Source organism: Schistocerca piceifrons, chromosome 7 (assembly GCF_021461385.2).
Source record: "Schistocerca piceifrons isolate TAMUIC-IGC-003096 chromosome 7, iqSchPice1.1, whole genome shotgun sequence".
NCBI lineage: Eukaryota > Metazoa > Arthropoda > Insecta > Orthoptera > Acrididae > Schistocerca > Schistocerca piceifrons.
The window spans coordinates 518,943,109-518,958,952 of NC_060144.1; the positions used below are offsets into that span (position 1 = coordinate 518,943,109).

At 38.6% G+C, this 15,844-nt stretch overlaps 1 protein-coding gene across 1 annotated transcript in view; it reads left to right on the forward strand.

Moving 5' to 3' along the window:
* The window catches only part of LOC124805064 (protein AMN1 homolog), a 99,507-nt gene that overhangs the window by 26,419 nt on the left and 57,244 nt on the right, over positions 1–15,844 (forward strand). The window contains exons 2-3 of the mRNA XM_047265489.1: positions 2,162–2,439; positions 14,618–14,832. Coding sequence (XP_047121445.1) covers positions 2,162–2,439; positions 14,618–14,832 — 493 coding nt within the window. The remainder of the gene's footprint in view (positions 1–2,161; positions 2,440–14,617; positions 14,833–15,844) is intronic.

A 15,844-nucleotide genomic window follows, 5' to 3' on the forward strand; every position in this document is an offset into this window, starting at 1 on the left:
CTTGTTGTGGAAAACCTTTGTTTATTTGTGGAAGTGTATGGAGAACTTGAACTGTTGGGAACAGCTTGCAGAGATTGATTTTTGCAATTCAGAGACAACAATTTTGAGGTGAGTGACAAACTGCATACTGGTGCCTGTGGTCTAGCATGAGCTGAGCTGGGTTAAATGGTGAAATGCTACAAAGCACAGTTAGTCAGTTGGAATAGTGCATTTAAAAACTAACAGCTGCAATATGCTCAGAGACACGACAATCATCCTGCTTTATGACAGTGCAAACCACATGTTTCAAACCAAGTGAAGGAAACTTTGAAAGGGCTTTGATGGGAGATCTTACTCCACCACTACATTCACCAGACATCACCCCTTACGATTATCATTTGTTTCATGTAGCATGGCATATCTGAACAATGTATCACATCTTTTAATGATCACAAGAACTTTCTCCATGTGTGGGTCACCTCAAAAAACCTGAACTTTTTGAACAAATCCACTTGTTACCCACAAAACTGGGAAAAGATTATAGCTGCTGAAGGAAACTAGTCTCATTAAATTATCTTATACCATGCTACTAAAATAAATGTATTTTCTGTCTAACAGACAATAAGAATTAATTTGAGTACCCATTACATAGATCAGATTGGAAAAAAGTTCCTCATTAGTTGTGGGCCTCAGGTGACAAACCTTTATCGTATTGGTAAAGGCAATGACTATGAATATGAGGTGCAGATCTTGTGCTATGTGAGTGGTCAGTGTATGAACAACTCGTCTCTGTGAGGAGACATTTGTTACACAACCGGCATCTGTCTGACATGAAAATAAAGATAAATGGAAGAATAAATGGAAGATAGTGAACTGCTTAGTAGCATTTCTCTCAGGGAACAAAAATTAAGAATGTCAGTCTATGCAATGAGGACATTGTCACAAATTCTGTGTAGTGAGCAAATAAGTGTAGTATATTTTGCACTTGTGTGTCCATACCTCATACTGTGTATGGAATTGAAGTATGGGAAGGTGCAGCAGCCTGACACATAAATAAAGTGCCTATAATTAAAAAGGAGTAAGAATTCTGAGAAATCACAGTGATAGCGTTTATTTATTTATTTACATTTTCTTTGTGTAGAGCCATCGTAATGATGGCTTTTGCAAACATCAGACTTAATACTATGGTTATATTTATACTTATAAAATACACTGTATTCTGTAGCTGTTGCTTCTTATGTTTATTTTTTACATTTATCATATTACAACTGATATGCTAATGCCTCATGTTACAATCACTATCTTAAAATTCATTGAAAGAATATAAACATTTTTCTATTAGAAAATATTTTAATTTTGTTTTAAAAACATTTCCCGTGTACATTCTTAGTTTGGTAGCTTGTTATACCAAATTACTCATACTGATATCACTAAATATTCATAAAACTGTCCAACTGATTTTTAAATGCAATAAACTGTCCAACTGATTTTTAAATGCAATAAGTACAATAAAATTTTCAAAGACATTCATATTTATAACACTAGTAGAGGGTGTGACTATCACATGACAAGGCTTAATACAAAAGCTGCAGACAACTTCAGTTAAATGGGGATCAGATTGTATGACAGAGTCCTGGCTATTTAAAGCGTTCTTTTTAGGAAACTGCATTGAATGCATTTTCATAATATTTGACATTTCCGTACAGAGAAGTGTGATTTGTTCACACTGGTATCATATTTATAAGGTGATTGAGATAGGTCACATATTTGTACTTATTTACACCAGGTTATGACATGAATTGTTCATATGTCCAAAATCCAGAATAAATCTTGTCTTAGTCTGAGGAGAATAAATGAATAAATTTCTAGACCTCCAATAGAATGACCTAGTTGCAAAATAACATAGGAAAAATCTAGGAGTGTAGGCTCAGATTTGATGGTTGCTTCCCCAGATATCCATTGATATTCAGATTTATTTAGTAAATTATTATATTAATTATTCAAGAATGTTAGCCAATTCCCAGACAGTTCTTTTAAAATGGCCTCGTCCTTGTTAATCTGTCATTATGTTCTGCCCTTAATCATATTGAACCTTGTGCTTTTATTTTATTGTGGTAAATAGACTGTAATATGTTATTCCTGGGAATTCTATGTATTTATTGGTTTTGTTTCCATGTTTCAGGTGCATTGAAACTATAGTGAGCAGCAATAGATGCGATTGTGGCTCACTAAAATTACTACCACCTAATCTTAAAACTAGGATTCTTGTAGTCTTCACAAAGAGGGGTAACATTAGTAATAATAGTTTATCCTCTTTGTTGCATCCAGGAATTACCAAACTAGATTTGAGTGAATGTGAAATTGACAATAAATCCTTGGAAGCTGTTTCAGTCTGTCAACAGCTCAGAAAGCTCGACCTCAATCCTGGTCGTAACCAAATAAGAAACTTGTCAGTAACAGGTAATATGATTTCATTGCACATTTGTATTTTTTTTTAAAAAAGAAAAAGAGAGTGGTTAACAATAATGCCTCTGAATTTTTTTTATGAAAACTCTGAAAGCTTTTTAATGAAAAGAATGTTATTAACATTCTACATTTTATTCTACATGTCTACATATTTATTTCTTAACGTAGTCTCCCTGGCAACTAAAACATTTCTACCAACAAGAGGCCAGTTTGTTTATACGATCTGTTCAATTGTTGGAATTTGTTGACAGAACCACAGCCTCACCTCTGCTTGCACTGCTTAAACACTGTCAAAGGGAAGTCCTCCAAGGTGATATTTAACTTCTGGAAACAGATGAAATTTGGATGGGGATAATCCAGAACTCTGTGGAAGATAATTGATGATGGTGAACCCAAGGTACAGTTTGGAGCCCTCTAGAGGCAGAGAGCTGCAAGCAAGTAGACATAAAAAAGAAAGATGTTGATTGTTAATAACATTTGTTTTATTTATAAAGCTGTAAGGGTCTCCACATAAAAATTCAGAGGCATTACTTTTCAACATGCCCCCGTAAAAGGGTCATACTAAATCATGAGCAACTCATTGTTGTGAATATTAATTTTTTTAAGATAAGCTCTGTACTTCCTTTTAGTATACAGACTGTTCTGCCGTTTTTTGACAGTCTCCACATGTTTTCTAACTTTTCCCCACTATTCTGAAAGTGGAAATTTCCTTGTTGCAGCCATTCATTCCAGCTGTCCAAAGACACTGACACCATTTTCTGGATATAATCTAGTGTCCTGTAGTTTTGGCCTCACATCTGTTCTTTTACAGAAATGACAAGAAGACAGCTGGAGGGTGCCAAGTCAGAGCTATAGGGAGAGTGGGAAATACAGTACCAGACTGATGTCCTAATGTTGTGCAGTGACAGAAGCTGTATGAGGCCACTCATTATCATACTGCAGGATGATCTTCCTGCAGCGTTTATTGCTCAATGCCTGATGGAGCTTCAAAATCTTCTGCTTTTTGGCAGACAGCATTTATGGTCAACTCAGGTTGAAGATCAATGAGAATGCAGTCCACTGCAGTGCCTATAACTTTCCCGGAAGATCATATTGTCCTTGCTTTCTCTTTTGATGGGAAATCTTGGAGCCAGCTATAATCATGTGTCACAGTACTCAAGAAATCATGTCCTTCATTTAGAACTCAAGAAGAAAGCTGTGAGTGGTACTTCTATTTTAAACTTTGTGATACTTGGTCAATAAATATGATTCAGTGGGTAAAAATTTTTTAACAAGACAGATTCTCTAATCATTTTCTACACAGCATGATGTTTGGTTGCATTTTGGAACAATTTTATTTACTGTGAAATGTCTGCTTGTTCTGATGATTTTGTGAACTCTTTCCTTGTTGGATACAGTGGAGAAGTTTGAGGGCAATCATTTTGAAGCCCATCTACAGTGCTTGTCTCTTAATACTCCTGATACCCATGGACACATCTCCATATGCACAGTGAAGTCTGAGAAAATATTAGCAGCAGATTTTTACTTTTTGCATAGCTCTTCTATATATCCCTTCCACCATACAGCTTTCCTTCCTTTGCTTAATACTGGCTTGCCACTGAGCTCTGGCTATTCATACAGCTATGTCTCTTTCTCCAAATCTTTTTTTAATTTTGCTGTAGGCAGTATCTGTCTTCCTCATTGTCATGCATACGTCTATAGCTTTGCATTCCGTCTCTAGCCATTCCTGCTTACCTATTTTGCACTTTTTGTCCACCTAATTTTATAGATGTCTGTATTGGGTATTGGCTGTTTCATTAATTGCATTTTTATATTTTCTCCTTTCATCAGTTACATTCAGTATCTTGTGTGTTATCCAGGACTGATTTTGAGGCTTCTATTTTATTGCTTTTTCCGGATCTCAGACGATTGTTGTCAAATGCTCCTGTTGAAACTATTATTGACCTCTTGTTATTTCTACTTATTCATGTTGTACCTTCTTATTTTCCTTCCCCTCTATGGTTTTATTTTGAATCTACAGATCATAACCAATAAATTATGGTCAACCCACACCGGTCCTGCATAGGTTTTGCAGTTTAAATTTGGTTTCAAAACCTCTTACTTATTGTTATAATACCTCCCTGAAACCTTCTGGTGTGTCAAGGTCTCTTCAAAGTGTAAAACCTTTTTTCATGATTCTCAAACCAAGTGTTTGCAATAATTAAATTGTGCTCCGTTACAAATTCTGCCAGGTGGCTTCACGTGCTTTTATTTCCCCCCAGTCCATGTTCTCCAACTACTTTTCCTTCTCTTTCATTTGCCATTATTGAACTTATGTCCCCCATCACAATTAAACTTTCATCTCCCTTAACTATTTGAATAATTTACTTTTATCTCACCATACATTCTTTCAATCTCATCATCATCTGTGGAGCTAGTAGATATTTAAACATGTACTACTGGAATTAGACATACTCCATTACCCCTATTTGGTTACTCCGTGATCCCTATTGGGTTTTGTGTTAATAATCCAGTATTGAGTATTGAAAACATGGACGATTAATAGTTTGGACAAGAAGAGAATAGAAGCTTTTGAAATGTGGTGTTACAGAAGAATGCTGAAGATTAGATGGGTAGATCACATAACTAATGAGGTGGTGTTGAATAGAATTGGGGAGAAGAGAAGTTTGTGGCACAGCTTGACTAGAATAAGGGATCGGTTGGTAGGACATGTTCTGAGGCATCAAGGGATCCCCAATTTAGTATTGGAGGGCAGTGTGAAGGGTAAAAATTGTAGAGGAAGACCAAGAAATGAATACACTAAACAGATTCAGAAGGATGTAGGTTGCACTAGGTACTGGGAGATGAAGAAGCTTGCACAGGATAGAGTAGCATGGAGAGCTGCATCAAACCAGTCTCTGGACTGCAGACCACAACAACAACAACAACAACAACAACAACAATCCAGTATTGAATGGGATTCTGCTATATCTAACTTTAACCCACCCATTTCTCTTGTTAAATTCTCTAACTCACCTACTTATTTAAGGGACCAAGCATTCCACACCTCCACTGCTAAAATGTCAGAATTGTTTTTCTGATGTAGTCCACACCTTGAGATCTGAATGTGGGGACTATTTTACCTCTGAAATATTTTACCCGAGAGCAGGAAATGTAGTGTTTGTACTTTTTGTATGAAATTTCTGCCATTTGATTGTAAATTTATTCCACAAAATTGTGATTTTGGCTTTGTAGCCATTATCAAGTGCAAGGTGAACTGAAAATCAATAAAATGTACAGATCATACAGTGCCGGGCATAATTTGAATAACATATGTAAGTCAGTAAATATTTGAATAACATTACTTACATATCACAAAATTTCCAACATTCTGCCATGACATGGCGTAATTTTGATTTTTGTGTATATGTGTGTGTGTAGTACCCCTCTCGTGAAAAATCTAAATTAAAACTAAAGACCTTTTCCCCCTTGTGTGTCACCCGCCATCTTGTAAAAACTGCTAAGAAATTTCACTTTTTTCAGTTTTTCTTCAGCAACTCACTTCCAGTTCATTTTAGACAGAAGTATCCCATTATCAGTTGTAAAAAGAGTTAAATTTCATGCAAATTTCATACATAATCTGGTGGAAAACAACTACTGAGATATAAGGCAGTGAAAATCTGCAAAAATACCAAGAAATTGCAAAAAGATAGAGACACTAGTGGTTTCACCTTAACGTCATCTTTTGTAACGCAGTTTTCTGCACAGTGCACAATAATAAGCATTGTAGAGGATTTAATTTCCTTGAAGATTTGTGCAGAATATTTATAATTACTTCCTGTACTGACCGAGGAATGTTGCATTAACAGTTTCAATGAAAGTGGGTGCGAAACTAAAAAAACACCATCCTTAGTCAAAAATAGTACTCCTGAATAAATCATCATCTTTAAGCCATTACGTATGCAATGTATACGCGCAGTTTATGAGATTAATGTAATTTCAGGGGAATAAATATTTTCAACACTTTTACCTATACTTATATTCCAACAGAATACAGTTTAAGAATAAATCTCAACTTTTATTTTAACTATATACACAAAATTTTAAGGTGGAAAATTGATCGATTTCTGTTGCTTTGGCTCAGATGTGGTTAATATGCACAGTTCAGTACATCAACTGACAGGCAGTGGATCATTTAACTTTCCTTCTTCTGTGATGTATTCAACCTCTGTTGCCTTACTGCATGATTCAAATCCACAGTGAATGCATACAGTGGAGCATCAAAGTCCTGCTTTTTTGCAGCTGTATTTGTTGCCACAAGTCTTTCTGCATTTGCATGAAGTCACGCTTAACAATGCCTGTGGAGCTGGTTCTTTACTCATTGGCACTGGCATTAGACCGCCAGTATACTTCTTCCGGCATTGCTCAAGGATGTCCTTTTCATTCCTCATCATCGTTTGAACTTGCAGGTAAACTCTATATGCATGATATTGTACTACATTCCCTGTTGGAGATAGGCATGCCAAATCAAATTTGGTGTTTGTAGCAGCTTTAGAAAAGCAAAGATATCGCAACTTGTCCATAGAAATGTTAGAGACACCCATAAAAAGCCACAAGCAAATCTTCTGTTGCTTCCGTGATTTTCTCTTTTTCTGCAGCTCGATATTTGAAAATAGAAACACTTTTGCTGTGGAAAGCATCACTCTCGAGTGGGGTGCAAAATTTATTTTTCCTGCACCAGACAGAGTGGAGGTAGTATCGCAGCTGCTTATTGTGTGGAGAAATAGAATATTTTCCACAGTATCTATGTATGTGAAGGATGTTTTTGATTACAGTGCATCTTATATGTTACCCCATCCGTATTTACAAAAGCACTCATTGTTTGACAATAGAGCTGTCTCCAAAACTGAAAGATCAATGTCTTCTTCAATGACCACAACATAATTGTATTTGGAAGACAACTAAATTGCGGTTTTTGTATCTGCTTCTCCTATTGCCTGCTTGGTGACCATTTATGCTTGCTGTAATTCTTTGTGAAACAATGAGATGAAGTGGGATTTGCTTTTTCCACCTGATAACAATTTATTTTGTGGCATCAGCGGAAACATGATACCCTCAAAAAGAACTTGCGCACAGTATTGTAGCCTGGAACGATGAGCTCTTGTGTGTGCTTATTGTGCTCCTTTTATTTTGTACCCATCGAAGACTACCACACTGTCATTTTGACCGTGATGTCACTGTGCATAGGTCACAAGTCTTTTAAAAATGCAGAAAAACATTCACACCAATTCCAGTGAACTCTGTATAGGAGGTAGCCACCATCTATGCTCCTTTCTTTTTCTACATCACTTGATAAGGATGTGAAGGCAGTGTAAAATGTAGACTTCTGAATGACTTTCTCAGAAAAAAGTTACAGTGGAAAGGGAGCAAGTTTGTACTCTAAGTATTTTATTGGGTCACCATCAGACTGCTTAGAGATGATCACACTATGGAAAAAAATGAGACAATCCGAGGTGCTTTTCCTCTCTTCATGTTTGTATACTTAGCGACTGTTACCAGAGACATGACTGCACATTTATGTCAGAAACGCATGTTCTCAAAATTGCTGTTTACAGTGTTATTCATTTCTTTGGAAGAAACCTCCCAGGACAGATGGCAGTTAATGTCTTCACCTCTAATTACTCCATTACGTATTGAAATTTTGTTGAAATATATGAAAAATTGCTGAAATTTTTTCTCCTTTCAAAAATACTTATTCTCCAGAAATGACGCGAATCTCATAAACTACATGTACATACTGTATACACAATTCAGGAATGCTACTTTTGACTGAGAATGGCATTTTTAGTTTCAAGCTCACTTTCACTACAATTGTTAATGCAACATTTCTCGACCTGTGTTAGGAGTAATTACAGATAGCGAATCTTGAAGGAAATTAAATCCTTACAATGTCCGGTGTTATGCACTGTGCACAAAATTGCACTAAAAAAAAAATTATTGAGGTGAAACCGATGACGTATATAACTTTTTGCGATTTCTTGACATTTTTGCAGATTTTTCACAGCCTCAAATCTCAGTAGCTGTTCGAATTTTCCAACGTGTTATATATGAAACTTGCAGAAACTTTACTGCTGTTTAAAACTGATAAAGGCATATTTACACGTAAAATGCACTGCAAGTCAGTTACTGAGGAAAAACTGAAAAAGTGACATTTCTTAACAGTTTTTACGAGATGGCAGATGAGGCACAAGGTGGTGGTCTGAAATCTGGATTTTTCACAAAAAGGATACTACTTACAACATACTGGAAAATCAAAAATTATTCCACCTTTTGTGAGCCGACCCATTTTTCAGAGATGTCTCTGCTGTGCCATATGTGTTGGCATTGTTACACACATCATGAATGCCTTTTCCTTTATTCTACTTGATAACACATTTGGTTGTTCAGGCTGCTGTCAGTATTGAGCAGAATGGCTAGTAAGTTAACACAGTCTATATTCTGCAGTCTTGTTGGTGGTAGTGGCTTCTATTTTATCACATCTCTGTAAATTGGCTTAACAGTGCACACTATTTCATTGTTTTTGATGCATTAGTGGTAGATTAATTGTATAAAAATGTATATGGACAACAAACTATTTTACTCTTTGGCTTAAGTTTGTTATATATTCAGTAATTTACAATATAATTTTATCACAAAATTTTCTCTCTCTCTTTTCTTGATCCCTCTCCCCATTTTCCTTTGGTACCTCCCTCCCTTTCATTTCTCATCCACTTTTCATGTACTATCTTTGACCTCCTAGTCTCTGATGCCCATCCCCTCATCTTTGTTTCCTCTTGTTCTCGCAACAGAAGGGTCCCCCTCAATAAGGGATCTGTGTGACCTACCTCTCATTTCCAGCCTTCCCCAGTCTATCCCTCTTTTCTCCCTAAGGTGAAAACTAGCAGTCCAGAAAGTTGAGCAATATATTTTTCTGCTTTTATGGGGCATTGTATATCATTATCCGTGAGAGGTGACTACTGAAAGTGACGGATTCAATACACTATGAGCTGAAGCTGCCATCCGGAATGAGTTGGCCCTCTGCCAGGCAGTTTTCAGTAGTGTCGTCAATATTCGATTCTCAGAACAATAATGTGGATGCTATGATCTGGACTTCCTTGTTGTCCATAGAGTGGCCTTTCTTGATGCAGTGTTCATCTACGACTGATATGTCAGGCTGTAGCATCAATGGTGGGTGCAGCATCAATATTCCATGGATCATTGATGAACAATTCATACTGTTTTTCTGGAAATCCATCCCCATACAAGATCTTACACATGCCTGCCTTATGAAGCACCAGATCACCTTCAGAGAACTGAGCAGAGCAACCCATCTTGAGTGGTACGTGTAGATTACTTTCACTTTACATTTGCTGAGGATCTGACACCATTATTGAAGACAGATCCCTGACATAATGCAGGAAGATAACATATTGAAACCTTTATTCATGAGCCTCTTAATATTTGGATATTCACCTATGGTCTGTACTATAATGCTGTATGGATTTTATATATTGGGTAGGCATTATCTTCAAACACTTTGCTCAGTTAAATGGCTCTATTCATGGAGATATCAATTAAAATTTACAACAGGGCGTGTATTTTAATACTTTATATAGAAATTCCATGTATCAAAAAAATGACTAAACAAATGGCCATTAGAAAAGAGAGTAATGAAACATATTTAAAACATATGCCAGAGTAATGCCAGAGTAATGAAACAGATATATGTAGGGGTCAACACAAACTGATCTAGTGCTCCATCTGTCAATGCTGATATATATAGGGTCAGCACAAACTGACCTAGTGCTTCATCTGTCAGTCAGCCATCAAGCTCAGATTTTCTGCCTCCCTTGTGATTTCTGTTATTCCTAATATCTCTGCTTTCTCTTTGACATTCTTGTCCAGAAAGTATAAAGTTATCTCCCGGTTTGTAAGTTTCTCAAGCAATTAGTCTTCTCACCAATAATGTGTGTGTATCGTGCGCAAGTGTTCATACGACACCACCCTGCTGCTTACAAGTGGCCACTTCTAGACAGAAATCCATAGTCGTAGGTAGCATGTCCAGGGTACCAACAAATTTTAGTGAAATACAGCACCCAACAAAGGGATTTATCAAGCCTCTTCTGTCTCCATAGTGAAAGAAATGTTTTCTTTCATCATCACAAATTGTCATTATAGAGTGCTTGCAGGCTACTCATACCTCTGCTGCCCAAGTGGTATTTTGCCAGCCACTATTGCCAGTAGTTGCATGTGTACTGGCACAGTCTGTGGATTTATAAGGCAGGTGAGAGGGCTTTAAAGTCTTTAACAGCTGGTTGAGAAGATGGCTGGATGTTTTGCATAATTGGAGAACAATTGACTGTTTACTACTCCACTTACAGAATTTCCTGGATTGAGAAATGTCTGCATCTACATCTACATCCATACTGCGCAAGCCACCTGACGGTGTGTGGCGGAGGGTGCCTTGAGTACCTCTATCGGTTGTCCCTTCTATTCCAGTCTCGTATTGTTCGTGGAAAGAAAGATTGTCAGTATGCCTCTGCGTGGGCTGTAATCTCTCTGATTTTATTCTCATATTCTCTTCGCAACATATATGTAGGAGGGAGCAATATATTGCTTGACTCCCCGGTGAAGGTATGTTCTTGAAACTTCAACAAAAGCCCATACCGAGCTACTGAGCATCTCTCTTGCAGAGTCTTCCACTGGAGTTTATCTATCATCTCCGTAACGCTTTCACGATTACTAAATGATCCTGTAATGAAGCGCGCTGCTCTCCGTTGGATCTTCTCTATCTCTTCTATAAACCCTATCTGGTACGGATCCCACACTGGTATTCAAGAAGTGGGCGAACAAGTGTACTGTAACCTACTTCCTTTGTTTTCGGACTCCATTTCCTTAGGATTCTTCCAATGAATCTCAGTCTGGCATCTGCTTTACCGACAATTAATTTTATATAATCATTCCATTTTAGATCACTCCTAATGCCCACTCCCAGATGATTTATGGAATTAACTGCTTCCAGTTGCTGACCTGCTGTACTGTAGCTAAATCATAAAGGATATTTCTTTCTGTGTATTCACAGCACATTACACTTCTCTACATTGAGATTTAATTGCCATTCCCTGCACCATGCGTCAATTCGTTGCAGATCCTCCTGCATTTCAGTACAATTTTCCATTGTTACAACCTCTCGATATTCTACAGCATCATCCGCAAAACACCTCTGTGAACTTCCGATGTTATCCACAAGGTCATTTATATATATTGTGTATAGCAACAATCCTACAACACTCCTGTACGGCACACCTGAAATAACTCTTGCTTCATAAGACTGCTCTCCGTTGAGAATGACATGCTGCGTTCTGTTATCTATGAACTCTTCAATCCAATCACACAATTGGTCTGATAGTCCATATGCTCTTACTTTGATCATTAAACAACTGTGGGGAACTGTATCAAACGCCTTTTGGAAGTCAAGAAACAAGGCATCTATGTGGGAACCCGTGTCTATGGCCCTCTTGAGTCTCGTGGACGAATAGCGTGAGCTGGTTTTCACACGATCGTATTTTTCGAAACCCATGCTGATCCCTACAGAGTAGATTTCTAGTCTCCAGAAAAGTCATTATACTCGAACATAATATGTGTTCCAAAATTCTGCAACTGATTGACGTTAGAGATATAGGTCTATAGTTCTGCATATCTGTTCGACGTCCCTTCTTGAAAATTGGGATGACCTGTGTCCTTTTCCAGTCTTTTGGAACGCTACACTCTTCTAGAGACCTGCAGTACACTGCTGCAAGAAGGGGGCCAAGTTCCTTCACGTACTCTGTGTAAAATCGAACTGGTATCCCATCACGTCCAGCGGCCTTTCCTCTTTTGAGCAATTTTAATTGTTTTTGTATACCTCTGCCATCTATTTCGATATCTACCATTTTGTCATCTGTGTGACAATCTAGAGAAGGAACTACAGTACAGTCTTCCTCTGTGAAACAGCTTTGGAAAAAGACATTTAGTATTTTGGCCATTAGTCGGTCATCCTCTGTTTCAGTACCGTTTTGGTCACAGAGTGTCTAGACATTTTGTTTTGATCCACCTACTGCTTTGTCATAAGACCAAAATTTCTTAGGAGTTTCTGCCAAGTCATTACATGGAACTTTACTTTCGAATTCGTTGAATGCCTCTTGGATAGCCCTCCTCACACTACATTTTGCTTCGTGTAATTTTTGTTTGTCTGCAAGGCTTTGGTTATGTTTATGTTTGCTGTGACATTCTCTTTGCTTCTGTCGCAGTTTTCAAACTCGGTTGTTGTACCACGGTGGTTCTTTTCCATCTCTTACGATCTTGCTTTGCACATACTCATCTAATGCATATTGTACGATGGTTTTGAACTTTGTCCACTGATCCTCAACACTATCTGTACTTGAGATAAAACTTTTGTGTAGAGCCGTCAAGAACTCTGAAATCTGCTTTTTGTCACCTTTGCTAAACAGAAAAAAATCTTCCTACCTTTTTTAATATTTCTATTTATGGCTGAAATCATCGATGCAGTAACCGCTTTATGATTGCTGATTCCCTGTTCTACTTTAACTGTTTCAAATAGTTCGGGTCTGTTTGTCACCAGATGGTCTAATATGTTATTGCCAAGAGTCGGTCCTCTGTTTAACTGCTCAAGGTAGTTTTCAGATGATGCACTTAAGAAAATTTCACTGGATTCTTTGTCCCTGCCACCCATTATAAACATAGAATTCTCTAACCAAAAAAACCCACATGTGCACTCCACATGTACTCTGCTGCCCTTGTAGCTGCTTCCTGCATGTAGTGCACACCTGACCTATTCAGGGGGGCCCTACATTTCTCCACCCGATAGCAGAGGTCGAGAAATTTGCACCCCAGATCTCCACAGAATCGTCTGAGCCTCTGGTTTAAGCCTTCCACTAGGCTCCAAACCAGAGGACCGTGATCGGTTCTGGAAATGATACTACAAATAGTTAGCTCAGATTCCACCCCGTGAACGAGGCTTTCCACCTTCACCAACTCCGCCAACCGCCTGTATAACTGAGGATGACCTCTGAACCCAGATGGCAGGAGCCATTGGTGCCAACATGAGCAACAATTTGCAGTCGGGTGCACCCAGTGCTTTCTGTCGCCGCCGGCGCGGCGTCCTCCACGTCTCGGATGAGACCCCCCCGGCAAGCAGACAGAGTGAACATTGGCCTTCTTCCCCGACATTTCTGCTATTCCCCTAAGGGGCTCCATCACCCGCCTAACATTGGAGCTCCCAGTCACTAATAAACACCCCCCCCCCCCTCCGCCGCCGTGTGCCTGCTCAGACCTTGCTGAAGGAGCGGCCACATGTCCACTCACAGGCAGAGCGGGCGACACCACACGGCCAGCCTCCACATTGACCCTTCGCCTCGTGCGACACTAACACCGTTGAACCCACCATTCCCCTTGGGGAGAGGGTGGCCCAACCACGCCCAGTACCCGTGAAGATGTCTCATCAACAGGGACCGTGGGTGAAGCATGTAACATATGGGGTGTACCATGCGACACACCAGACTCCCCACTGCCGCTACACTGAGGCAGCAGCCTGAAGATGGCTGACCGCGGCCATCAGCATGTTCAGCTGTTCGCAAACAGTGGCCAGCTCCACCTGCATCTGTACACAGCAGTCATACATCCTTTCCATCCTAAGAAATCAACAAACATGAAAATACTCAACTCTGACCTTCATTCCAGCCTCTGTAATATCTTAGTCCATCCATATACCACTTATGCTCCACTCGCAGTCCATGACCCAGTTGCAAGATCTGTTCTGTACACTCTAACTTAACTAGTTTTCTCTCTCGCCATCCTCTACCCACTCTCTCAGCTTCGCCTTCTTTATTCTTCCCTCTGTCAGTTTGTTCCTTCAATATGGTCATGTAGACAGCAGACTCCCCATTTTTGTCACTCTCATACTCTGCTTCTCAATAATGGATTTAGGAAACTAGCAATTATTTGATTTTTTTTTTCTTTGTGCACCTGTGCATTGCCTGTATTTCATATGTAGACGAGTGGTTGTCAACTCCTTTTCTTGCTTCTGTGCTGGAATTTACGTTAGGATAACATTGTTACTCTTTTTTATTGTTGTTTTTTTGTTTTTGTTTTGCAGCTCTGTCTCAGTTATTTCAGAGTCTTCCTTACCTGTCAAAACTGTCCATGAGAAGAATTTTTGCAGTAACTGATGAAGTGATTATTTCTGTCAGCCAATATTGCCCATTGTTAAGTGAACTGGATATAGGGGGTTGCACTCACATCACAGATGAGTCCCTCATGGCACTCCGAAATTTAAATTCACTTACTGCTATAAATATAGCACATTCAGAGGTAGGTGCCAAATTATTTATTCAGAAAAGTATGTTAAGAACATTAGCAGAAGTAAAAACAATAACATAATGTGGTTCTTGTTGAAGAGTTCAAAAACTTTCACTCTTGCCTTTTTAAAGATAACTTAAGACTGAGAATGGTGTGATGTTATTCAATAGGAGCAGGATTTATATTCTTATTTAGTCATCTTGTTTTAAGATCCTTCAAATCACTTCCAGCAAACACAAGGATGATTTCAGAGATACGGTACTTTCCAATACAGTCCACTATGTTTAATAATTTGCAACTTACTCATCCACTTACTGATTTCTGACAAGCCTCGGGACTACTTAGACTGGTGCTGTGTCACTATGAGGCTGGAATGGATACTATATGACCCCCTTGGTATGTCAGCACTGCTCTCGGCTTACTGTTCTCGACTTACCAAGCACTAGCAAATGATTTTAATGGTGTTCTAGCATGTAATTTAGGCAAAGGAGATAGTACAAATAGGACAGATATCTATGGGGTAGATATTTTGTGTAAACACTTCTTTTCTTGGCGTGACTAATCTTTCCTTAAATGTGTTGTACTCTCCGTTTTTGGCCTTTTTAGTATAGTACACACTTAGAGACAATCACAGTGCACTATGGGCTATCAGTTACAAGGTTGTTTAAGAGTTCTCATGCGACTGTGATTCTAAAAGAGCAACTACTTACACCTTCTTCAGCATATTCTCTCATTTGTTTGCTGTCACGCAGGTTCAAACAAAAATTTCATCAAGAAAATGTTACAAATGTTAGGTTTGGCCTGAATGTACCATTTACATGTAACTTTGTTCTAGCTTCTTTGCTGTCGAGCAACTACGGGAAGTATGATCTGTATGAAATAAAAGATAAAAGGCAGTAGCCCACTGATTAACAGTTGAGTCAGCAATTGTGACAGGCTCCATCTGTGTTCATCTTTTGTCCCTTCTGAAGATGGAGCCACATAACAGTGTGTGCCAGAGGGCATTTCTGGTACCACTATCATT